The 26,026-nt window shown below is 53.7% G+C and overlaps 1 protein-coding gene across 1 annotated transcript in view; it reads left to right on the top strand.

The window, feature by feature from the left end:
- The first annotated feature begins 762 nt into the window (after nt 1-762).
- Nucleotides 763-26,026, top strand: part of CD99L2 (CD99 molecule like 2) — a 33,656-nt gene continuing 8,392 nt past the window's right edge. The window contains exons 1-6 of the mRNA XM_086619784.1: nt 763-820; nt 19,424-19,489; nt 21,102-21,140; nt 22,582-22,677; nt 23,062-23,142; nt 24,641-24,733. Of these exons, the coding sequence (XP_086475910.1) occupies nt 763-820; nt 19,424-19,489; nt 21,102-21,140; nt 22,582-22,677; nt 23,062-23,142; nt 24,641-24,733 (433 nt within the window). The remainder of the gene's footprint in view (nt 821-19,423; nt 19,490-21,101; nt 21,141-22,581; nt 22,678-23,061; nt 23,143-24,640; nt 24,734-26,026) is intronic.

Raw genomic sequence — 26,026 nt, 5'->3', positions numbered from 1 at the left:
AAAGCCATGGCTGATGTGACCTGCTGTCCCTGGGTCCCGCTCCGAGGGGGTGTTTGGGCTTAGAGACCTCCAGAGGTCGCTTCCAGCCAACATTTCTGTGGCTCCATAAACTCCACGTTAAAACTTGGCATTCAAGGGTGAAATGGCAGCATCTCCATCCCCCGCGCTTCTGCGGAGCCCCTTCCTGGGAGCGGGGCAGAGCACCTACGCCCGGCACCATCGCCCCATTCCGGCACCACTGCTGTCCTCCAACCGGCACACGCGGCTCCCGCAGCCCCCGGGGGTCCTGCCCCGCCGCCCCCCCACCCCCCCATCCCCCCATCCGCCGCTACAGCGCATCACGTCCAGGCAGCAGCAACCCAAAAACCCCCGCACAGGTTTCCTGCCCATCTCCGCATCGCTATTTGCGGGGCGGATTCTCCTCATTCCGGTGAGCAACTCCAGGGCACACCGTATTATCAGCCGTTCCCTCCGGGGCCGAGCCGGCACGGGCGCGTTTTGGCCGCGATGGGTAGAGGCGGGCAGGGCACGGAGCCGCCCAGCGCGGCAGCCTCCAGTGCCGGGGCTCCCGGCGGGTAGGGACCCTGCCGGGGCTCCGCCGCCTGCCGGACGCGCCCCCTCCCCACCGGGGGGGCCGGGCGCGAGCGCAGCCCGACGGGAGCGGGGGCGGGGGACGGCGGCGCCGTGCACCCGCCCCGTCGCGCCCCGCCCCGCCGGAGCCTGGCGGCCGAGCCCGCGGCAGACGCGCAGCCCCGCCGCGACATGGCCGGCCGCCGCCTCCTGGGGCTCCTGCTCGCCTTCGCCGCGCTGCTGGGCGCAGGTAGGGCGGCCCGGCCGCTGGCTCCGCGGGGCCGCAGCGGGAGGGGGCGGCCCGGGGGTGGGGGGGGGGTGTCCCGGGGGGCGCGGCGCGGTTTGCGCATGATCGCGGCGCCGGGCCTGGCGCAGGCACGGCGGAAGCCCCCGTCCCTGTCCGGCCGGGGTCACCCCGCAGATGCACCCCCGACGGGAAATCCCGCCGATGTCGCAGCCCCCCCGCTGTAGGAGCTCTCCGGGTTGGATGCATCCCTCGGTAGCATACAGGTGTCCCCGGGGCGGGGGGGGGGCTCACGGGGCCGAGGAGATGCGCCCCCGAGGAAGGTCCCTAGCAGGGTCCCCAGGAGGATGCACCGCCCGAGGGATCGCCCCTGGGGGAGAGCTGCACCCCGCGGGGCCCCACCCTGCGCAGAGCACCCCGACACTGCAGCGGATGGCGGGACGCCAGCCTGTGCGCCAGGGCCCGGCGCGCCCAAAGCCATTCCCCGGTCACCCCCCGGGCCCCGCACCCCGGCTCTTACCGTGCCCCGGTAGCGCATGTCCCTTCTGCCCGCGCCCGGCGGCTGGGATTGCTCCTGCACAGGTGTCTGACGGATACGATGGCTCTAAACCCGTCATTAGATGACGGTACTGGTGATCGGAGCATCTCCGAATGCAGCGTGTGCCTCTCGGTGGGGAAGTGTCACACCGATGTTTGAACAAAAGGTGCGATGCTGCAGGTATAAAGCTCTGTAGCAGCTCTGTGTCTCGGATAATCCAAACCAGGGGGAGTCACGGACTCGTCACGAAAGGAGTTTGGTTTTGTCTCTCTGCTTACTGAGCTGTTGGATTAGCAGATTCTCTGTATGACCCAAATTTCTCGGGCTGCTGGTTGTATTCTCACTCTTTTTTTTTCAGTCCCACTGCTGTTTCTGCAGATCAGAATAGTCTAACCCAGAAATCGGTCCCACGTGGACAGCAACTAGAAAGACGGGAAAAAACACAATTTTTTTGCGGGGGGAGGGAGGGAATTAAAATCAATTCAAAGCTTACCACAACTCTTTGTGTGTTTCCTTTTTAAAAAAAAAAGCTGTTTGTTTGAATAGAAAAAAAGACCTCTTAAGGTTTGTGCCGAGAAAACAAACAGCACTTGTGTGGCCTTGGGAAAGTTTTTCTGAAAAAAATCTGCTGTTAGCTAGGAGGCACCCATCAAACGCAGACTGGGTAGAGGATATGAGCATCAAAAGGAGGAGTGAACTGAGCCACGAGCAGCTTTTGCTGTTGGAAGGGATTAGGTTTACCAAGAGTCAGCCTGGAATTAGTCTCCGTTTGCGTTTGGTTTGTGTTAGGTACTTACCTGCTCCTGCACCTGGAAGGGTAGTGGCGTGGTACAGAGTTGCTTATGCTCAACCAGTTTAGCGGCTACATTTTTAATTGGTGGATATAAGTTTGGCAGACTGAGCTAAGAGACTGTGCATAAAGTCCAGATTTTGGATTAAGATTGAAAAAAAATCAAAATTTGATTAGTCAGCAGTAAAGCTATTTGTATTCTGTGTTGTTTGCAACGTGGGCAAAGAAAAATGCAGTTCTGTTGCATTTTGGAGCGCTGGGCTGCAGGGTCCAGCTCTTAAATATCCCTGGCTGTGTTTGTATCAAAACGAATTTCACTGAAACGTTCATAAATCATTCCTGCCAGCACGAGGCTTCACAGGTAATTGAACAACATTAAGTTCAGCTCCTGTCTGAGCTGCTTTAAAATGCCTTTCCCTGGAAATAACTATATAAGGGTAAGTGGGCTCTGTGCTTGCCGCCTCTTCTGCACAGAGCCCTGCCGACACCGAGCGGGTAGGTAAGGTGGTGGTGCCCAGCTTCAGCCCTTCCACGTGGCCTCTGGTTCCTCCCCCGGTATTTCGTTAGTGGCTCTCCCGACCTACGGGTGAGTGCCTGCTCCTCCTTCTCTCTCTCTCCCCCAAACGTTTTGGAGCAGGTTTGCAACTCCCTGATGGTTTCAGGTACCAGGGTAAAAAAACATCAGGTGGTGGTGAGGAAGTGGGTTTGTAGGCAGGGCTTTCTGCCCCAGCTCCTCGGTACAGCGGCAACAGAAAACAAATTTCTTCATTACCTCTATTGGCTGGCTTTTTTTTGGCTTTTTGTACTGAAACAGTCTTTCCAGCACTGCCAAGAGTGGTTTGCAGACAGTCCAGTCTTTTGCAAGCTCGAAGGTTTACAGATTATCAAGAACCAAGGAGAGCAAACTAGGCAACAAAATTGGTGCTTAGCATGGCTCCTGCAGGATCCACCGCTGGCACAAAAGTAACGTGCATCTTGTCTGTGGCTGTCCAGCGAAGCAGGAACAAACCCCCACTTTTTAATTACAAAAATATGGTAGGTTTTGGATTTCTCCATGATTAAATTCCGCTGTTTCCTTTCATACGTGACTGTGCGCTTCAGTGCCCGGTGAGCCATTGGACACAGCCATGCCGCATCCGTCGGAGCTGCCGTGCTCCCTCTGCCCTCGCCACCGTCTGGCTGTGGGCACGATGCTGGATGTAGGAATTGCTCGTAGGGCACAGTGCCGTTTTCTAGTGCTGCTGAACTCCAGTGTATTCCCACAGTGCAGCGCAAGGCAGAAGCATTACAGTATTTTGAGGCAGTGGAGGAAACCAAATGCTCTGCAAAGCCTTTCCTCTGCAGCCAGAGGCGAACGTTCCCTGTGCTAGCGCGTTGCATGGTGTTTTAAATGCACAGATCTGTGGGTTGGAGTCATCCAAGGTTAGCCACGTGTTTGTGCAAAATGATAAACAGTCAAACAAGGAACTTTCCAGTCGTTTTTTTCCCCTCTCCCGTTCTCACTCCGTGGTAAGCCAGGACAGAAATGCACTGATGTGTTTTCATGGAAAGATGGCAAATTTGACCCACGAGATCAGTGTTCTTGCAGGGAGTGCAAGGTTACCCCTTACAGGCCAGGCAGAAGGGCCATGTCCAGATTCCACGCTTTATGTTGTGTAAGAAAAGCTCGAAGAAAAAAAACTTCATGGTTCCAAACCGGCGATAAGAATAGTTGGGCATGTCCTCCGAAGTTGCAGTATCAGCAGTGACGGGCGACAAGTTGTGTTGTCATCCTGTGTCTTAATAGACAGCATCTCACAGATCACCTCTCCTCTCAAGTGTGACTACGGTATCCCACCAGCAATTACAATAATTACTTAAATGTGAAAGTAGTATTAGACAGTATAATTAGCTATTTATAACTGTTGCACAGATGGCTGCAGTCACTGCAGGCAGCTCCTCTGCACAGGCTCCACACAACGGTGCCCAACCGAGAGCGCAGGGAAAGCAGAAAGGAGCCGACTCTTTTCCAGATGTTTTTTCAGGTGTCTGGGCTTTGCTTTGCCGCGGGCAGCAGTGGACGCAGCTGGCAGAAAAGGGGGTGCCGGTGCCAGGTGACCCTCTGGCTCTGCACCCGTCGCTTGCCGGGGTCACTCGCCACGGTTGTGCTGGGAGAGTCACAGGGAAAAATTATTTGGAGTGGAAACAGAAGCCTTGGTTTGGCATCGCTGTCGAAACTGAAGGAGATAGCAATGTTGTGTAAAGCGTTTACCTGTGCTAAAAATCTTTGTTATAGTACGTTATTATGTTATTAAATTATGATTACTAGGTATCATCAGCGAGTCAAACTAATGCATTTGAAGAATAATTTTTGCTTTGATAGTGTCTTTAGTGCATATGACAAAGCAGGAGAAGCTGAATTGTTTTTCTTACAAATTATCTCAGGTCTTTGAACAAATATACGTTGATTAAATGTGCCATACCCAGATATTTAAGTACAGGGCTTTGGAAATAATTAATTTCCATACTTCTGCCTGTATTTTGGAACTTTTTGTTCTACCAGCCTAGTGATATATATGCTTGGAAATGGCCATTTAACTCTTGGTTTTTTTTCCCCCCTCTACAAAGATGTGATTTTTTTCCTTACATCTGTTGCAACCATTTCAGCTCTTAAAGCACATAAAACAGAAGAGTCTATTGATCTCTAGTGTTGACTAGAATAAACTTTTAGGACTGCTCAGTTTAAAACCAAATTTGTTTCTCCTTGGAAAAATACCTCCTGGAGGTTTAAGGCATTGACTTTACAATTAACTAGAGGAAAAACTGGAGTTTTATTAGACAGTGCTTCTGAAGCCACTCTAATAACAAAACATATGTTTAATAAACTACATAGCAAAGAGAAAACCTTTGTAATCTGACTGATACATTTCACAACTGGTGGAAGAACTTGAATAGAGGAAAATGGGAGAAGATGAACGTGGCATATCAAAACGCAGAACATGACAGGACTTTTTTTTTGAAAAGGAAACTTTAAAGTTGGGGATCCAGACGCTGGAGTCACTAGCTGTGATTTGGGGCACGAGCACCAGAATGTGTTTGCTGAGCAAATGATGGGTTTGAGAAGAAAACAGAGAGCCCCAGTGCAAGCCCATTAGCCATCGCAAGGCGAGAGGCGAACGCTTTCGGTACGCTCGCAGGGATTTCAGTGGAGCCGTGGAGGGTCAGGTTTGGTTTAGATCTTCTGAAAGCTCAGCCTATGGGTGCAACGTGGATAAAGTTAATGCCAATCCATATTTACGAAACTGTCTCGTAGTCACTCCAAAAGCCTTTTTCATTGCTTTCCAAACTTGTCTGGGGAACACAGAAAACTATTGAACTATTGCTGTAGGAGTACCGGGGCCACAGGAAAAAAGCTGATGCTGAGCGCAAACTCCTCTTCCCTGAGATACCCAACCGTCCTGCCTTCAGGGAAGGAGCGGGCCAGGTCCCCTGTAGGGATTCAGTGCTGGCACGGCATGTACATGTAGAATAGCCAAAGAAAGTAAAACCAGAGGCATTGGCAAGATTTTGGAGGCTCGGACAGGGTGGAGGGATGCTGCAAACGGCATCATTCCACAGTTGGAAGGCTCTGCAGGCGAGGGGCGGCATGGCCGGCACCAAGTTGTCTCCAGCAAACAAGGTGTTGGGAAAAGAGAATAGCTCAGCATTTTGCATGCCCTTTGAAATGCTCTTTTTGCCCACACACAAAAAAATCTGGGTAGAAAGAACTCATCAAAGTTGGAAGAATCTTACAAAGATCGCACTTCAGAAGGACGTGCTCCTGGTTGGGTGTTTTGGGGTGACAGCAGCACAGGTCTGGGAGGGTGGCAGGCAACAGCTAAACAAGCAGAAGAGGTTTCCAGCCGCAGCCCTGGGTGACAAAGGAGGTGCTTGTGCTGTAGAAGGACATTAGATGTGTGATAAGACCTTGAACAGCACATTAGTCTGTGACCGTAAAGCATTATCTGCTGACAAATGTGCTTTTAGGCATAGGAGCTTAGGGAAAAGTCTCTATCTCTACGTCAGATCTCTATATGACCTCATGGGATGAAAGCAAGTAGCTTGGTGGAGCATACGTCTCCGTGATGTCCAGACGCCTCCATTCAGATGTCCCTGCTGCTGCAGGACTTGGGTTGTCTTTCAGACAACACGATCTGAGTGAAGCTAATGCCAGACTCCGTCTACGTCATTTGGAGTAAAAAATCCCTGGGTCCCATCCTGCCATCCGGTACATAGCGTTCCTTTCAGCGAGTTGCAGAATTTCCACTACAGAGCCCGAGCGTACCCCAGGGCACACTCTCGTGCCACAAAGAGGTAGAAAGACCAAGAATTGGTGAAACTTCCCCGTTACCCAGCACGTTTTCTCACCCTGGAAGTTCTTTTGGCCAGAGGAATCCTCATGAAACCTGAACCCAATGCGATGCTGGGCTGAAGAGGCTGCAGCCCCCCAAAGCTGAACCATCCAAGGTGATGCTTCCAGCTGGTGCAAGCCTGCCTTGGGCATCCCCCTGGCTCCCAGGCAAAGCCCTGCTTTCTGACCCAGAAAGGGGCTGGTTTCTCAGCCGGGTGCTTCAGCTGGGGTGGGCATTCAGCCTGGCCCTGCTCACCGGGCACCAGCTACTGCTGCTGGTGACAGACTGTCTCACACACTGTCAGAGACACTGAGCGGGTGCCATGCAGTTTGTCTGTAATTATCTGCCAGGAAACCAGAATTTGTTATTTCCAAAAATCCATAGGGCAGCACTGAGCTTTGAGCCCACGTGTGTTTTTACAAAAGCACACAGATCCCAGTACCTGTCTTTGGCCTCACGCAGAAAATAGAGCATTTTTCAGTGAGGTTATAGCATATGTTTGGAAAAAAGGTATAAAGGTGTATTGGAAAAAAAGGTATTAAGGTGTATTCCTACTTTCTCTTTTGCAATGATGATTTTAACTGATTTAGATACTTTTGCAGAGGAAATCTCAGAGTCGTAACACTGGAATTAGAATAGAATAACAGTTTACAAGCCACTGGTTTTGTAAACATTGGTGCTCTTTCCTCCCCAAGTAGGGTCAGAGAAAGCAAAAGAGCAGTTGGTGGATTTTTGAACTGGATTTTGAACTGGACCTTTGAACTCAGTGAGCTCCTACTTTTATGTTTAAATTATTTCATGCCACATCAATAGCAAACAGTGCTCTGGTTATAAGGCACCTGTTCCCCTGGTTATGGGAGGCAAGAACCAGGTAACTGCACACCTCCTTCATCAGAGAAGTGTTTTATCTCAGGATTAAACAGCTGTCTTTCATGACTTAAAAAATGAGATTTTAAATTACAGTCATTAAATATATTTTTTTAAAAGAACCCATGAAATCCTGTAACAAAAGCTTTTAAAATTTGTCCTAATAAGTTGTCATTGACTTAACAGAAACACTTTTTCCCTTCCTTGGCAGAAGTATTTCAGCAGACCTTCCCCCCTGCATCATGGGACGCTGCCATTCCCTCCTAGCAGCACATTTGGGAGGTGATGGGAACATGGCAGGTGCTCCCCAGGCGGGTGGGTGCAGCGGGCTCTGGGTGCAGCGGGCCCTACTACCCCAGTTGCAGACGCAGCCCACGGGAAGCAGCAGGGAGGGGATGCACACCCTGAACTCCACTTCCCAGGGAACTTCTCCAAACTCCTGTACAAAAGCAAAGAGCCAAACCCACCTTATTGAAGACGAGCCAGTGCAAAAGGCCGAGGGATGTAGCACAACTTCCCACTGAAGGCTTGGCCAGCAGCTTCCCTTACCCAGGCGAGCCAAGAGGGGTGGTCTTGTGGCTGCTGGGCTGGGAGGGGGTGGCCAGGCTCAGCTGGCCATGGCCATTGGTTAAAAACCACCACCTGTTCCTGCACCACCTGCTCAAAATTACCTCCAGCAGATCTCCACTGCTGCTTCCTACTGGGGGGAGAGTGCAGCCCCTCTACCCTGGTGTCTCTCCATGCTGGAAGCCCCTTCCTGTGGCAGGACGGTGCGGTCCCTTCGTGGCGCTGCCTGGGTGTGCCACGCTCCAGGGAGCGGGAGAGGCTGAATCCTAAACAACTCCTCACCCCAATCCCAACACCCGATGTTTGCAAGGAGAGGCAAGGAAAGGCAAGGAGCCTTCGGGCAGAGGAGGGGGCTGTAACCCCCCGTGCTCTCCCAGGGCCTCACTCCGGCAGCAATGCCCAGGTCTTCATTTCCACTACCACTCCGCTTCCGATTTTACATAGCGCAGTACGACCAGAGCAGCGCATCCCAAGCGATGAACCAGCATTTTTACTGTGTAATTCCCTATTTACCTAATTTTAACCACAGCATCTTCTCTTGATCTGTATCTGATAAGAGCAATCTCTTTCCATCGGGAAGCAGGTGATAAGCGTTTAATCTCCTGCTTCGGTTTTCTTTGGGCTCCTGCATCACTGGCTTTGCCATCAGTTGTTCAATGCTTTCATGCCACACTTTGTTGTCTGGTTGATAAACGGGCGTCTTTAGCCCCAGGCAAATTCAGAGTCATTACTGAACTGTAAGCAGAAATCAAGCGGCTAATGTGAACGTACCTCGTAATGTTTCTGGAGGGACAGCATGCAGGAAAACATGAAAGCACCCCAATTTTCAGTCCTTCACCCACAGTCATAGGAGCAAAAGGAACTTGTTGTGTTTTCTGACTTTCACTAGGGATCACGAACCGAGTGAGTCGGGGTCCGTGTTTCCCCTTGGTGAGGCTCCCAAAGCGGTTTCAGCTCAGGTCCTGCCTCATGCTTCCAGCCTGCCTTTCCCTGGCAGGGCTGGCTCTCGGCATCACCACACCGGGCTGTGGCTGTCTGCCCTCCGCTGCCAGGAAAGCAGGCTGGCAGCTGCTCAGGAGCGGAGTCACAGCACCCCACATCTCCCCTTCCCTTGCTGTAGCAGCAACATGGTTGTCCAGCGGAACACCTGCACACTGCGTCTGGAGTCATTGATGACACTGTTGGGTCTTCCATGAGCTGAGAAAGTCACCTTTAACCTTTCCCTAACCTATGCAGTGGGGTCAGGGCTCATTCCCCACTGCCGCTTGCAAAGGGCATGGGGCCCGGGAATAAAAAAAACCGACGCCATGCACATCCTTTCCCCTTTTAGATGTATTAAATTGTTGTTCCTTAAAAAACAAGCCAACCAACCAAAGAGCAAAAGAGTGAAAAGAAGAAGCAACTCCCTTTCCCATCAGATGCACCTTTGAATTATTGAGGGTTACCTGGGGCATTTTTCCAGGGCCAGAGAGGGTCAGAGATTTGCTGCTCAGCAGCAGAGGTCCTGGGAGGGGCTGAGCTCCCCCTGCCCTCAGCAGCCCTCAGCCACAATGTCCCTGTACCTAACCCATGCATGGAAGGCTGGACATCATCCCATCCTGATCATGAGTCCAGCTGGGCTCAGGGACTCCCCAGAAAGGGAGGAACCTTAAATACTTGTGCTCAAAACCTTCCAGCCTTTTGCTCCTGCTGCAGTTGATCTGGGACTAATTGAAAGCAGGTTTTGACAATGCCACGGCAGAGACCTCTTCGACACAGGCCTCAAAGAGCGATGATCTTATTAAAGTCGCTTAGAAAATGTCACCTGCTCTACGCGCAGATGTCAGAGCGCTGTGGAAACCTGGAAAGCTTTGAGTGCTGATACTGAAGAAAACCATTTTGATAGGCGTCGTGTATTGCCAGCACAGGGCTACCTTTTTTCTGACCGTGCTGAGGTGGAAGAAGACCTGGTGAAATGTTTGTTGCACATGGGGTCAGAGGGAGGATGGTGCTACGGAGATGGGGCAGACCCGCTTAGTGGCTGCTGGTCCAAGGCATCCCTTGGGAAACCCCGATGTGACACCTTTGGTGGCTTCAGCAGCACTGTCATAGAATCATAGAATCATAGAATGGTTAGGGCTGGAAGGGACCTTCAAAGGTCATCTAGTCCAACCCCCCTGCAAGGAACAGGGATATCTCCAACTAGATCAGGTTGCTCAGGGCCTTGTCCAACCTGGCCTTGAACGTCTCCAGGGATGGAGCATCCACCACCTCTCTGGGCAACCTGTTCCAGTGTTCTACCACTCTCATAGTAAAAAATTTTTTCCTAATATCCAACCTGAACCTACCTCCCTCTATTTTAAAACCATTACCCCTTGTCCTATCATAACTGGCCCTCCTGAACAGCCTCTCCCCATCTTTCCTGTAGGCCCCCTTGAGGTACTGGAAGACCGCTATAAGGTCACCCCGGAGCCTCCTCTTCTCCAGGCTGAACAGCCCCAACTCTTTCAGCCTGTCCTCATAGGAAAGGTGCTCCAGCCCTCTTATCATCTTCGTGGCCCTCCTCTGGACCCTCTCCAACTGGTCCATGTCCTTCTTATGTTGGGGACTCCAGAACTGGACGCAGTACTCCAAGTGAGGTCTCACGAGGGCAGAGTAGAGGGGGAGAATCACCTCCCTCGACCTGCTGGCCACGCTCCTCTTGATGCAGCCCAGGACGCGGTTGGCCTTCTGGGCCGCAAGAGCACATTGCCGGCTCATATTGAGCTTCTCGTCCACCAGTACTCCCAAGTCCTTCTCCTCAGGGCTGCTCTCGATCCAATCACCACCCAGTCTGTGTTTATGCCTGGGATTGCCACGACCCAGATGTAGGACCTTGCATTTGGCCTGGTTAAACTTCATGAGGTTGGTACGGGCCCACCTCTCCAGCCTGTCAAGGTCCCTCTGGATGGCATCCCTCCCTTCCAGCGTGTCGACGGCACCACACAGCTTGGTGTCATCGGCGAACTTGCTGAGGGTGCACTCCATGCCACTGTCCACGTCACCGACAAAGATGTTGAAGAGGGCCAGGCCCAACACGGACCCCTGAGGGACGCCACTCGTGACCGGTCTCCACTTGGACATCGAGCCGTTGACCACTACTCTCTGAGTGCGGCCATTGAGCCAATTCCTTATCCACCGAGTGGTCCATCCATCAAACCCATGACTCTCTAATTTAGAGAGAAGAATGTCGTGCGGGACAGTGTCAAAAGCTTTGCACAAGTCCAGGTAGATGACATCCATTGGTCGACCCTTGTCCACCGATGCTGTCACCCCATCGTAAAAGGCCACCAAGTTGGTCAGGCACAATCTGCCTTTGGTGAAGCCATGTTGGCTGTCACCCACCACCTCCTTGCTCTCCATGTGCCTTAGCATGGTTCCCAGGAGAATCTGCTCCATGACCTTGCCAGGCACAGAGGTGAGGCTGACCGGTCTGTAGTTGCCCGGGTCCTCCTTGTTCCCCTTTTTAAAAATGGGGGTTATGTTCCCTCTCTTCCAGTCATCGGGGACCTCGCCAGACCGCCACGACTGTCCTTGACGGAGCTTTGCTTTTCGCTCCGAGCTGTTGAAGGTTGCTGCGGCACCTGGAGCTCATCTATCCGAGCGGGGTGGGAATAGCGTTAGAGGACACGCAGGGGCCCTTTGCTGTGCGGTACAGACTGGGGCTGCGTCTGGTGCCCTGCCAGCCTGCGGGGATGGAGCGGTGCCCCAGGCACCAGGGCTCCTCCGTGGCCTCGCCTCTCTGACACCGACACCTGTCACATTGCAAGGCAGCGGCTGATGGAAGGTGGTGTGTGACATGGCCCCTTGCTCTGCCCCCCAGCCCTCCTGCAGCCTCTGAGCTGGCAGCCCCACGCAGTTTCGGAAGGCAAAATCAATGGGCAGCAACCAAGCCGTCCCGCTCATAGCCTTTCTCATCTCATTTTTTTAGTAAAACATGGAAATACAGTAATCACCACTAGTTTGAGTTGGTGAGACTGAGAGCAGGTGAAAGAGAAATGTTGGGGAGAAGGAGAAAGTTGGGATGAGTTTAGCATTAAGAAACGCCTCTGGATTTGAGGGTGCCTTCTGCCCCTTTGGGAGTTGGCTTGGGGGGTCGTGGAGGCTGGTGGCTTTGATGATGAAGGCTGGGTGGGTTTGGCGATGGAGGCTGGGTGGGTTTGGTGGTGGAGGCTGGTGGGTTTGGCAGTGATGGAGGCTGGGTGCGTTTGGCCATGGAGGCTGGGTGTGTTTGGCTATGGAGGCTGGGTGGGTTTGGCGATGGAGGCTGGTGAGCTTGGTGGTGGAGGCAGGGTGGTGGCGGAGGCTGGTAGGTTTGGTGATGGAGCTGCCATTGCTCCAAGAAGGACAGCACTGGGGGTAGGGCAGCCTGGAGACAAAGCTCATCCTCCTGCAGACAGGTCTGGAGCAGGAGCTCTTCTCATATGCCAGAATTCAGGAGGAAGAGGCCAGCACCTGTCCTTAGCCCTCAGATTTCGAGGTTTCTGTAGAGCCTCCATGCAGGCGCACCTGGTAAATACCGCAGGCTTTCGGCGAGCCGGTTCCCAGATGTGGCTGTTGGGAGAGAGGAGATGAGGTTCCTTCCCTCTGGGGTTTTAAATCTTGTTGTGGAGGAGTGAGAGGGCTGCACGAGATGGCAGCAGATGAGAAACTCTTCCCTGATGTGTTTTTCATCTGGTCTCTGCAAAGTGACCTGCTGGCAGCTCCCGGTGCGGCTGCGGCGGCAGAGGCTGCTCCCCAGGGCTGTGGGACACCACAGGGTGTGTGGAGCAGTGCTGCTTCTTCGGGTGCTGTGGGAGCAACCTGGAGGTCTGTCCTTCCATCCGAGGTGGGGACAAGATACGTTTGGACCTTCAGACAGCCCTCGTCATGGCGGAGGGCAGATGGGCACTGCCATCCCTCGAGTGTTCAGCCCCTGGTGGGGCAGCTCCGGCGAGGACTTGCCTTCTGCTGCTCACCCGGACAGTGGCCTTTGCAGCCCAGCCTCACATCCTGCTGCTGATGGCATCTGCTGAGGAGGAGCCTGGAGCCCACTAGCCGCAGGCTGGTTTTGCTGGTCACATTTTCCCTGCCACCTCCACCGCTCTTACTGAGTGCCAAGTGTATGGGCTGCTGCCGCCAAATAATTGACATTATTCCTAGTAAGCCTTGAAATCAAATTGCACCAGACATCTGCTTCTCGGCCGGTGCACAAAAACACGGAATTGTCCCGTGGATTAGAAACCCACACCGGGTGCGTTGCCCTGAGCTGCAGACGGCGCTGCTCGCGCCCCGTCCATGCCTGCCCAGCCCGGCTCACCCTGCTGCACGGGTGGCCCAAGGAGGGGGCAGAACTGGGGATGTCATGGACCTGACATTCCTGGCAGGGACCTGGCAGTGGCAGCAGAGCTGGGGGCAGTGGGGGTGACGGAGCCTGCGCGGGTCACGGTGTCAGCGTGCTGACTTCAGCGGAGGCTTTTAGGCGTTTCCGTTAATAGGTTTCAAACATATCCACCATTAGTCCCTCCACAAAGAGAAAGTCTTCATTATGCAAATTCTCATCTTGAAGCTTTATTCATGTGCTTCCTGGCAGGCTTTCCTTTAATCTCAAGAGCAAGATTGCTTGAAATTACCATATACCCTTGTTAATTGCATAAAAAAAAAAAAATTCAGCAGAGGTTGTTTTTGCCATAATCAAGAACGGTTTTGATTAGTACTTGTGAAAATCAAAATGTTTTGCTGGGAATGGGAAAGAAGGACAGCAGCATTGCCTCGTCCCCCACAAGGAGCCGGGAGGCTGCATCCCACCGCTCTCGCCTGGCTGTGCCGCGGACTAGGGTGATGTACCCCCATGTCAGCCGTTGGTCCTGCTGCCGCGGCAGGTGCAGGGGCTGATTTTCTCCCCCAGGTTGCTCCCCGGCAGAGCCGCGGTTCCCCTCGCCCGGGGGCTGCTGGCAGGACCGGTTGTGCAGGGCTGTGTCCCTGGGCAGTCTGTCTTCCCTCGCACCGGCTGAGGAGCCAGAGGAAGTTGAGATTCTGCTTTTCAAGGCAGAGATAACTTCAAGAGGAGGTCTTGGTTCAGGGGACAGCCTGGCCGTGTCTCTGGAGAGAAGTGCAGCTGCTCCAAGGCTGTCCTTACCTGCCAGTGCTGCTCCCACAGAGCGTCCGTAACACCCAGCTCCAAGGAGCTCTGCTCTTCCTACGCATCCAGGACTGTGCTTTAGTCTTAGTAGTCAGCAAGAACTCAAGATTTACTGGCACCTGGGCACTTGCAAGTAAATTTGCCATGTGCTTGGCAGGCGGCTGGGGCCAGTGCCCAGGCCCCAGGTGGTGGAGAGCACAGAATCATAGAATGGTTTGGATTGGAAGAGATCTTACAGATCATCTAGTTCCAACCTCCCTGCCATGGGCAGGGACACTCTCCACTATACCAGGTTGCCCAAAGCCGCATCCAACCTGGCCTTGAACACTTCCAGGGATCGGACATCCACAGCTCCTCTGGGCAATCTGTGCCAGTGCCTCACCACCCTCAATGTAAAGAATTTCTTCCTTGTATCTAATCTAAATCTCCCCTCTTTTATTTTAAAGCCATTGCCCCTTGTCCTATCACTACATGTCCTTGGAATAAGTCCCTCTCCAGCTTTCTTGTAGCCCCTTTAGGTACTGGAAGGCCGCTGGAAGTTCTCCCCAGAGCCTTCTCTTCTCCAGGCTGAACAAGCCCAACTCTCTCAGCCTGTTTTTGTAGGAGAGGTGCTCCAGCCCTTGGATCATCTTTGTGGCCCTCCTCTGGACCCACTCCAACAGCTCCATGTCCTTCTTCTGTTGGAAACCCGAGAGCTGAATGCAGCACTGCAGGTGGGGTCTCATGAGAGCAGCGCAGAGGGGAAGAATCCCCTCCCTGGACCTGCTGGCCATGCTTCTTTGGATGCAGCCCAGGATACGGTTGGCTTTCTGGGCTGCAAGCACACATTGCTGGGTTGTGTTGAGCAGCAAGCCTGAAGCTCTGGTCTGTGCTGACCAGGATCACTGTTTTGGCCAGCGGCATAGTGCCGTCATCTGCTCCAGGAGAGGTCCATTGGAATCCCCAGTGTTACCAGGGACACCCCAGCTGCTGCAGAGCAGAGCTGCACCCGTGGAGGAGCAGCCGTTCGCTCCCTGCAGACCTTTGGGGCTGCGTCTTTGCTGAGACAGCAGGAAACGCCGCTGCAAGGGTGCAGTCCAGCAGCCCTGCACCCAAAACCCCTGCGTCCCCAGCACTCTGCCCGGAGGTGCTGGTCCAGCCGTGGGTGCCCGCACAGGGAACCACCTCTGTGTGCCGACGCCATCCCTCAGAGCCAAAAAGACGAGGTTGGTCGCTGGGGAGACCCCGATGCTTTCGATTACCTTGGCATGCGCTTTCCTCCTGCTCTCCCACCCGCCACCCCAAGGTAGACGTATAGAAGTCGGGCAGTTTGAGTTACTTTCCGCTGCCCTTGTACCTCCTTTGCATTCTCCCATAATCTCCCGGTCTGTCAATCTCGTACCGTCGCGGGCTCTCAATTCCCAGGGAAGCCAAACACGTATATGTTGCACAAAGAGATCTGTGGGCTGGCACTAAAAATGGAACACACCTCGCTCCGAGTGCTGCAGACGGCCTGGCGATGTGCTGGGTGTGAATTACGATACTGTAATTCAAGCTTTGTCAAACAGTGGGGCTTAATTAGAATATATATATAATTGTAAAAACTAAAAAGCTGACGAGTACAATTGCACGTCTGAGCTGCCTGCTACAGAAAATAATGAGGAGAGAATACATTAAGGCACAAAACCCTTCTACCTTCAAAGAGCAGCTAGCTCTGATTAAAAATACCCCCGGCAAGGCGAGGGGACGCGGCAAGAGGCGGGGGAGCCTTCGGCACCGGCTCGGCCATTAACTCTCACCTCTGTTTTACAGCCTCCGCCTGGCACAGCTGCAGCCTTGGGGTGCCCCCCAGCTCCCTGCTCTGGCCTTGGGGGGTTTGGATCAGGTACCATGAGGTGTCACAGCTTGGTTTCTTTTGATTGTTGTATTAAAGAAAAATGTGGAAAAAACATCTCGTTTGCCCGTTTTCCCCCCTACCGTAGATGTACAGTCCTGCAGGCGCTCTCGTGCCCTTGGCCAGCTGCACGCAGGGCTTGAACCACCTCCCAGTTGTCATTGGGGATGTGCCTTTGCTCCCAGCAGCCGGAGACAAGAGTTCTGCAAGGACCCAGTGCAAGGATGGGGAAAAAAACAACCCAGAGTAGCCTGGTTGTCAACCCCGCTGAAGATCCCATATCGCTCCCCAGCACTGAGCAGCCAGCGGAGGATGATTTTGCCCATCAGTGGTTTTATATTCCTGTGCCAGGTTGCAGCCAGCGTGGGCACGTTGTACAGGGGGGGTGAAACGTAAGGGCAGGCACGACCCTGACTGCTGAGCATCCATTATGGACAAGCACCTCTGCAGCTCCGAGCAGGCTGCTTGTCAGCTCTAGCGTGAAGGAACGTGCCCCAGCTCCTCCTGGGGAGTACAAACCCTTAACATAGTCGGTGCTGCATGTGGGTTCCCGTCAGAGGATGGGCTTTGGGACCACTGGAGACCCACTCCTCCAGTGATTGTGGAGTGCGACCGGAGCCCCGGGAGCAAAGGGATTTGCATGAGGCAGCGCAGGGAGCAGCAGTGCTGCCTCCCAAAAAACTGCATTTGGAAGGTAAATGCGCGTAGCGGGTGCTGGTTGGGTTTTAGGTATCTGGCTGTGAAGTGCCGGGTTTGTTACCGCTTAATAACTGAATAAAAGAATAAGGAGGCGAACGTTCAGCTCTTATCCACCGGAGCGAGCGGGCAGGTTTGCGTGCCTTTGACGGCGGCGTGCGGTTATTGATCCATAAAAGGTGTAATATGCCTCCGTAACACCCTTTGCATGAAATAAAGATGTTGTCAGCTTCAATTAACTGGCAATCTACTGTTAATCCTTGCCAATGCCTGGGGGATTCCTGGCGTTAAATTGCGCCCTGGAAAAGGATCCCGCTTTGCTGTGGGCAGCGGTGGGGAAGCCCTGGGAAATGGGCTGTGCCAAGCACTGCAGCTCCTTGGGAAGGTTTTCCCTGGGTGATTCAGCACGTCAACGGTTTTCCCAACCTTCCCAGGGGCTGTGTGCAGGGATTCCCCCGGGATGCAGCTGCAGCCCAGGACACGGTAGTGGTTGCTGTTTTACATCAGCCCTGGGAGGATCTAGGGCCCTGGGCACCTTCCATCCCCCTGGACCTACTCATGTGCCAGCTGGCGCTTCCAAGAGTGACTTCGGAGCCCGTCTTCCGGGGCACTCGCGTTCCTGGCGGGGCCACGGGCATCTCCGTGCAGCTCCACAACCCCCGTAGCCCTTCGGCAGAAGAAGGGGTGAGCTGCACCCCCGCAGCCACCCCCTCCCACCCCCTTTGTTTTTGGGAGGACGTGCCAAGGGCAAGGCTGGGTGTGCAGCAAATTGGCACCCTTAGAATTTACTTAATCACAGAGAGGAGAGGGAAGGGAGGGCTCCTGGCATACCAACGCGACTCTTGGTGCCACCACCGTACCCCTCCTGCCAGCTCGCCCTGCCCGTCAGAGGCAGGAGGAAGTGAATGAAACACAGGGACAGCGTGTTCCCCCCAGCCAGATGTGTAATGCTTCTCGTCCCGCCAGAGACATGCTGTGGTTTTCCCCTTCCACCTTTTTTTAACTACAGTTTAAAATAGGACAATGAGAACGACGGGGACCCACCAGTTCCTGAAAATCCAGTAAAGGCTGGGGAGAAAACCACACTGGGTAAGCGTGCTGGCATGAAATTGCCAGAATAGCAAGCCTGGGACAGTCAGCCACAGCAGTAATGAGCTTGTGGGGTCTCAGCAGGGCCATGCTGGTGGTTCGGCAGCACCCTATGCAAGCGCTGGAGCTGGGCAGGTGTTTTTTTCGGTGCTGTGGACTGTCTTGCCTGTTCTTTATTTTGCTCCTCTGACAGACCACTTGATAACTGCAGCATCATCCGGGCTGCTGGGGTGGGAGAGCATCGCCTGTCTCGTGGTGCCAGTATTTCGCCAGCAGTAAGGCCCAGGAGGCGAATGTTTTGGGGTTGGGGAGCCTGGAGTGAGGGGCTCGTCCCCACACGTTTCACACCATGGTCCCTGGGCTCCACCTGCAATGGGGCATCACCCGGTCCTCCGGGCTCACAGCGGAAGCGGTGGCATTGTTCGCCTTGATGCGGAACGCGGCCCTGGGCTGGGACGTGTGTTACTTGCACCCCGCCAGCAGTAGCCTGATGCCAAGCGCTTTGCCAAGGGAAGAGAAGCCCCCAGCAACTTTCCAGCCGTAGGCCCTGCATTTAACTCACCCTCAGGTTTACCGAGCGTACATTTAAATAGACGGCCAACGAAACGAGATGTGACGTGTGAGCAAGTGAAACCGGAGCTGGAGGTGTTGCAGTACTTAGCGACTGCTCTCGGTAGAAGTTTTTCACCGAAACGTTGATATGTGCGTTCTGATGGACTGGTGCCTGCTCGTTGTTATTGTCCTTGTCAGTAAAGCTTTAAATTTATTCATGGAGCACGCTGGAGCTCCGGTGGCAATAGCTAAATCCATTTAGCAGTAGGAATAAGAGGAAAGCCATTTTAATGTTCTCTTGCAGTGCTGCAGTACTTAGCAAACCCAAAGGATATTAATTACTCAGCATGCTCTGAGATGTAAAAGCGTGAATTTATCAAGACAAATACATTCGGAACTAGGGTAAGTCAACAGTAATTAACGCGGCGCGAAAAAAAGATGGAGGAAGGAAGGATTAGCTGGTCCTATCGCAGGAGAACGCGGTGTCGCGCCGAGTTGTCCGCGGGATATTACAGAGTGACCGGAGTTGTGGTGAGGCATCTCCAATAAAAAAATCTGCTGATGCCTCTCAGGTGTATCCCTGGAATGAGGGTTGGTCCTGGTTTGCGTTACTGAGGCGGAACGATGCAGGCGGTCTCTGAAACGCTAAGTTGTGCTTGGCAGCCAGCAGCAGCGTTTTCATACGAAGCCTTTGATGTTGGAAGGCACTCGGGAAGAAGAGGTGCATAGGGCTTTTTTGCTTGTCCCCGAATTTGTCTACGCCATCCCAGTGTTTCCGTGGTGTTTGGCAAACGTGATCACGAGCACAGCCACTGGTGAGTGGCAGCGGGAGAGGTGGAGTGGTAGGCTCTCCTTGACAAATTTAAGCGTAGCGTGTGTTTTTATATCACATCCATTAGGGCAGACAAATGGAAAATCCAGAGATGACTGCTCTGCAATTTAACAGTCACAGTGTTTGGAGAAGGCTGATGTTTTCCTCATCACTGAGGATGGGTCAGATTCAGAAAAAAGCAGAAAGCCCTCTAAAAACTACAGCAATTTTGAGCAAACAAGTCCAGCCATGCCGTATTTACAGGCGGTTCACTTTGTGCAGAGTGAATACAACCAGTGCTGATTCTTTGTCTCCAGGTCATGGGGACGACCCAGGTGAATTCAACCTAGAAGATGCCCTGTATGACCTCAGCACCAAGCGACGTAAGTCACCTTCTTTTATTCTTTTAAAGAGGAGAAAACAAATAGATGTTAATAGGTGCAATTTGTTCTTTGGGACCTGGTGCCGGAGGCTATGGGCAAGCTCATCGTCTGCCCAGGGAGACGCAGTGTCCAGGTTTGCCAACAGGTGGGACTGGGGATGGTCCTGGAGAAGCCGGTTGCTGACCTGGTGCCCTTCGCTTTCTGATTCCCGTGAGCAAACCGCAGAGGCTTTGACACAGCAGCAGCACCAACCACATCTTCTTGGCTTCCTTGCCTGCGTTGGTAACACCTGCCATCAAACATGCCCCTGTTTGCCTGGCAGGTAACACATTAACTGCTCTCCTTCTCTGGCTGGTGAGGGCATCCCGCTGAGCCTGGCCGGGCCGCAGCAGCGCCGGGTCCTTCCCTGGTCTCGCTGAAACGCGGTGCTCGGGGAAAGCAAATGGCACGTTGGGTTGTTGCTTTGCTTTGCTTAGTTTCAAACACAACCTGCCAGTTAAAGAAAACTCAATTCTGAAGGGGGTGCATGCTGATATTTTATATTTGACTTTGGAATGTATAATTTTTGTGTAAGTTGGAGCACCGCAGCTGGCGGGAGGGGGCTTGCCTCCCTCCCAGGGGCACACCACACGCCTGCCCCCAGCGCCGAGGGCTGAGCCCAAGCCAGGTCTGCACCTGGACACGTCTCCATCTCCCCTTCACTGCCCGGGTGCGGAGGTGCCACGGCAGAGCTGCGAACGCCAGCTCCCAGGACCCCTCACTGCCCATCCATCCCCATGCGGTTCATGGTGACTGTCCCCAGACACAGCACCCGGCTGGGCAGTAGTGAGGAGTGATGCCAGCCCCTCTGATCACACCAAATACACCTCCAAGTATTTAAGTGAAAGCTATAAGAGGCTTTGAAACCGCCTACTTTATCATCAAACTGTACTGGCACGTGGGAAATGCAGCCCAGCAGAAGCACTCCGGTATTCAGAGGCGCAAATGGAAGTTAATGGGAATAGAGCAGCCACAACTCTTGCTCATCATTTATTCATATACTTGGTAACGCTAGCCACTATTCATAGCTAGTGGTTTATGGGGGTGAAAAAAATACATAATCGACCCCCCCTGAAGACTGGCTGCGGCTTGTTTAGCCCAGGAGCAGACGGTGGAGCTAAAATCTGAGCATTGAGGAGTCACTAAAATTCCTCCGGTTGATGGGAAACTTCCCATACGTTACACAGCCCTGGAAATGATCTGTTGTTTAACGAACCGACTGGGCAGGGGACAAGAAAACATTGGCAGCTTACTCTTGTTTTCCATGCTGGTCTGTACAGTCCTTGCTCTGTTTGCTGCCGTCTCCAGGAGTCTCAGTCTGGAGCGGTTTATTACGGGGCTCTGTTCTCCTCATGGCGGGATGCGCTCGGAGGCAGCGTTCAGCCCCGGAGCCAGCCGTGCCCTGCGGAGCGTTGCGGGTTTCATGGCTCTGGGCTCCGCGTTTACAAACGCAGACCAGCGATGGGCAGCTGGAAAGCTGGTGGTGAGATCGTGGCTGCTTATTCTCCAAACCAGAAGTGAGGCGTTTTCAGTGATGCCTGGGACTGACATTTTCCTCCCTGTTTTGCCACAGCCACTCCCAAGGGACCCAGAAAGCCGGCAGGTGGGACAGGTGAGACCTTCTTGGGCGCGTGTTGTTTAAGCACAGCACAGGGTTTGTGTCCCGCGGGGGTTTGAACCGCCCGAGCCCCCCACGGGTGCAGGGGTGCAGGGGGGTGCCTCTGCTTTCGCAGAGCCTTCGGGACACCCTCGCGTGCCCGTGGGAAAGCTGGTGCCGGCGTGCGTACGTGCGCTCCTCCCCTATGGCCGGAGTAAACGCAATATTGATGTTCCTGTCCGTGCTGAAGGCAAGTGACATCGGAGCATTTATGGCCGAGGCTGAATTCCATGCACTTTGCAGTATCCTAATGAAATAGACACAAATCCCCGCTCGGCTACACAAGGGCTTTTGTTTGTGGCTAGCGTGGCACCTGCTAGCATTCCTTCCAGGAGGGAGCCCAGAGGATATTTTCCTTCCTTTTTTTACACCAAGATATCTCAGCCTCCATGGAAAGACTCAGCCTGGAGACATTTCCCCATCTAGTCTCTCTGACTGTCTGTGCCCACCAGATGTGCTGACTGGTCAGCTCCACAGCATCTGCCGTGGTTGAGGACGCTCCGTTAAATTCACCCGAGTTCCATTGCCGTCAGCTCCTCTGGCTGCGTTCTGGCCAAACATACCTGCTTAAATATAGCGCAGTCACAAGAGCCGGGGGTTGCTCAACCCTGCGAGAGGAGCCCAAAATAAACTGCGGCAGGGCAGCGCTCGGAAGGGAACCGCTCGCTCTTGCTTGAGGATCTTGGCACAAATTTTAATCAAATCCAACTGTCCAGCTCCTTGGCCACCGTGGTCTTTGCTAGCGACGAGAAAAGCTGAGCGCCAGCAGCACGTGCAGGGCTTCGGCGTTTGGATCGCGGCCTGAACGAGAGGCTGTTTGATCCAATAAACAACCCTCGGGAAACAGATACATGCCGAGGCTGAGGCTTCATCCCGGCGAGTTTCTTCTTCCCTGGAGAGTGCTTTCTGGATGAGTGATGGCACCAAGGGGCTCCTGCGGCAGGTTCCTCCATCCCGACCCGTCTCCTGTGTGTACCCAGCTCAGCCCAGGGTTGCTCACGGGTGGCTGCGCAGGGAGCAGAGTGGGTCCCAGCCACCGCCTCCATCCCCACAGCACCTTGCCCTCTGCACCATCTCTCGGGAGATGCCGCAGGACACCAGCAGGTCTCCCCCAAAACTCACTGTTTTAGGGTCACTCGGCTTAGGGGTGGGCAGCAGCCGCAGCTCGAATGGGGAGAGTTGAACGATGGCCAGGGTAGTCTGAAGGCTCTGCCATACGGTTGTGACTGAACAGCGGAGTGGCTGGACGCCCCGTTCATGTGGCGCAGGCACCGGTGACCTCTGGCCACGGTTGCGACCACGCTTGCATCGGCCCCCGCAGGGAATGTGTGCCAAAAGCCTCGCGCCATCCCCGCAAACGACGAGGGGTTTAACGATCCCTTCTCTCCTGCAACAGGTTTTGATTTGGCTGATTACTTTGACACCCCTCTGGAGACTACCACCAAGCCAGCCAAGCCGACTCCGAAGCCCTTCCCCAGGCCGGGGAAGCCAGGTACCGCGGAGCTCCCGCACTGGGACAGGGTGTACCTGTGCTCATCTTCAGGGCTCTGCATGGGGTAAAATGCTCCCCATGATACCCAGGAGCCATTCCAGTAGCCGAGGCTGGGATCTGGCATTGACAGATGAGCTCCAGCAAGTTTTGGTGGCCACCAACGGGTGACTTTAAAAGGTGACCACGTCGTCCCGCTCTGCTGTCATTGACTAAGCAGCACATCCTTAAGTATCTTTCTCCCGTGAGCGGGAGTCCCGCCAGCAGCATGTTTGGGGGGGTTCTCCTGGCAGCCCTACTTGTCCCTTTCCCCTCCTGGTGCTCGTCCGAATGCACATTTGAGAGGGTAACGTCATTTTGGGCTCTTTGTTTTTTTCCTCCGTTCAGACAATGGCTTTTGGGATGTCATCCGAACCACCACGACCAAGCAGCCAAAAACTACGAGGGGCCCCCCCAAGCATAACCCAGGTGAGGGTAAGCTTCTCAACCCCCGGGGCTTCACCCCAGCTCCACTGCTGCCACAGGCAGAGGCTTCGGGACGGGATGCGATGGCAGCGCTGCCCCTCGCCTGTGAATTTCCAGCCTCTAGTTTGTTTGTTCACATGAGACATCTAGGAAAAAAACCCCAAAAATAGAAAACTACGCAATGGACAGGGTATCTTGGCATCACCCAGCACTTCCCTGGGGGTCTCGGTGGCTCCTGGACCATTTTGCCTTCCTCTGCCTGTTTGAAGGCTGCGGGCTTGCTGTCCTCCCTGGTGCAGCACGGCATGGCATGGCACGGCGTGGCACGGACACTCTGGGACTTCCAGGCACGGGGCAGCCTATCGGCCGGGCCCTTTGCTGCCTGTTCGGATAGAGTTTTGGCAAAAAGCAGTCTGACGCTTAAAAAAAATAATAAAACCAATCAATTTTGGATGGGAATAAAGGAAGGTGCGAGCTGGCAGGAGGACTGGGGAGCTCATGTTGACCCTGTGCCGTGGTTTCAGCTACTGTTTAGCAGACGGAACCGGCAGGGCTCGGGCAGAGCTGGGCTGCTTGGGGCACCGTCTGCGTTTGCGGAGGACAATAACACCAAAGAACAGGACGTTTCTCACCGCAGTGGCACGAGGGCACGAAACGAGATGGGTTTGGGAGATCCACCACGGCGCTGCATAGCAAAACCAGGAGAGCCTGTGTGAGCACAAGTACAGGCTGGGTGGGGAACGGGCTGAGAGCAGCCCTGAGGAGAAGGACTTGGGGTGTTGGTTGATAAGAAGCTCAACATAAGCTGGCAACGTGCAGCCCAGAAAGCCAGCTGTATCCTGGGCTGCATCCAAAGCAGTGTGGCCAGCAGGTCCAGGGAGGTGATTCTGCCCCTCTACTCTGCTCTCGTGAGACCCCACCTGGAATACTGCCCCACCTGGAGCACCTCTCCTATGAAGACAGGCTCAGAGAGTTTGGGTTGTTCAGACTGGAGAAGAGAAGGCTCTGGGGAGACCTTTGAGCAGCCTTCCAGTACCTAAAGGGGCCTACAAGAAAGCTGGAGAGGGACTTTTTACAAGGGTATATTGCGATAGGACAAGAGGCAATGGCTTTAAACTGAAAGAGGGGAGATTGAGGTTAGATATTAGGGAGAAGTTCTTCACTCTGAGGGTGGTGAAACACAACCACGTTGCCCAGAGGAGCTGTGGCTGCCCCATCCCTGGAAGTGTTCAAGGCCGGGTTGGATGAAGCTTTGAGCAACCTGATCTAGTGGAAGGTGTCCCTGCCTGTGGCAGGGCGGTTGGAATTAGATGATCTTTAAGGTCCCTTCCAACCTAAACCATTCCAAGATCAATTCTTTGATTCTGTGCTTGTGCCAGAGGCTTCATCTCTTTCACCAGCACTTCTTCCTGGAAAAACTGAGCATTTCCTTCATTCATTAATTAATTGCAGAGTTTTCCAGCCTGTGGCCAGCACTACTAACCCCTATATTGTTTTCTAGCAAAGAATCCTCTGGATTTTGACTTGGCTGATGCCCTTGATGATAAGAACGATGGGAAAGATGCTGGGGGGCCGGACATAAGACCAGGTGAAGGTACGTTGACTTTCCCTTCTCTGTCCTTCTTGCCACCAGCCGGACGCCGTCCCCGCCAAGCGACAGGGTGAGGAGAAACAGAGGCACTGTCCTGCCCGAGGCTCCTGCCCTGCCCGTGCAGAGGAGAGGGGATGTCTCTGCCAGGGTCTCTCCTGACCCACTAAATAGCAGTGATTGTGTTAAATTCCCCCTTGTCCCCGTACCTGGCAGCTGTTTAACCAAGGGCACGTGCTGTTGGGATGTGCGGTCATTGCCAAGACATAAATCTAGAGCAGCCTTAGCTCCTGCCATAACACACGCTATGAGCTGGGAGGGTTGGGTGGGTTGTTTTTTTTTTTCCATCTCTAAAACACTTTGGTGAATGAATCATTTGTCTACGAGGATTGTTCCCTGGAGCACTTGAGCTAGAAAGCAGACTTTGCATGGCTAGTTTATTGATGTCGAGATGGCTGTATACCCTGCTTGCACATGTAATTAACAGTCAGATATTTTATTAGATTGTATTAACCAGGTGACTTGTCTGCGCTTTGATACTCTGGGCTTGTTGAGGTTGAGGTGTTGAACTGCTGGAACGTGACACCGGTCACAAACCGGCACACGTGTTGCCCCGGCGTTGCTGCACCCTGGGCTGCCTGGGACCTCTCCTGGTTCTGGCATAGTCAGAGTTGGTTTTTTTTTTTTTTTTCCTTTTTACCATCATTACTAAGCCCATAAATCTGGGTTTTTTTTTGTGGTAAGCTGGTGAATAAGGCAGTCTCTTCCAGGTTGTTGAGGCAAAGGTAGCCCTTCCCACAGCGCGGCATTGGAGAAGGAGCCTTTTGCTGCCTCGTCCTTGGGTCTCTGCACCCATCACCCACTTTGCTGCGCCCCGAGGCTCCTTCTGAGACCAGAGCTGAGGGGTTCAACAGCTCCGCTCATTCAGCTGCTGGTTGCCAGACCACGTTTTTCTGCACCCATCCTGCATGAGTTAAACATTCCCACTACAACCATGTCCAAGATAGCTTTTTCACCCGTGCCAAGATGTGCTGGTGCTTGGTTCATCCACTGGAGCTGCTCTGTCCCTGCAGGGAGGACAGTCGGCTCCCAGCCTGTGGGACCCCAGGCCAGGCTGGCACTGCCAGGGGCTCACCGGAGACAGGACACGGGCACACCGGTCCCAGCAGCGCAGCCACTGCACACACAAACCACTTCCTCCTCCTCCTCCTCCTCCACCAGCTGAGGCTGAGCAGCCAAAGCATTTCATGAACTCATAAATACAGTGGTTGCTTCAGTTAAAAAAAAGGCAATACAGTA

The sequence above is a fragment of the Tauraco erythrolophus genome, chromosome 13, assembly GCF_009769465.1.
Source record: "Tauraco erythrolophus isolate bTauEry1 chromosome 13, bTauEry1.pri, whole genome shotgun sequence".
Lineage (NCBI taxonomy): Eukaryota > Metazoa > Chordata > Aves > Musophagiformes > Musophagidae > Tauraco > Tauraco erythrolophus.
This window is presented reverse-complemented; position numbering and strand designations above follow the sequence as displayed.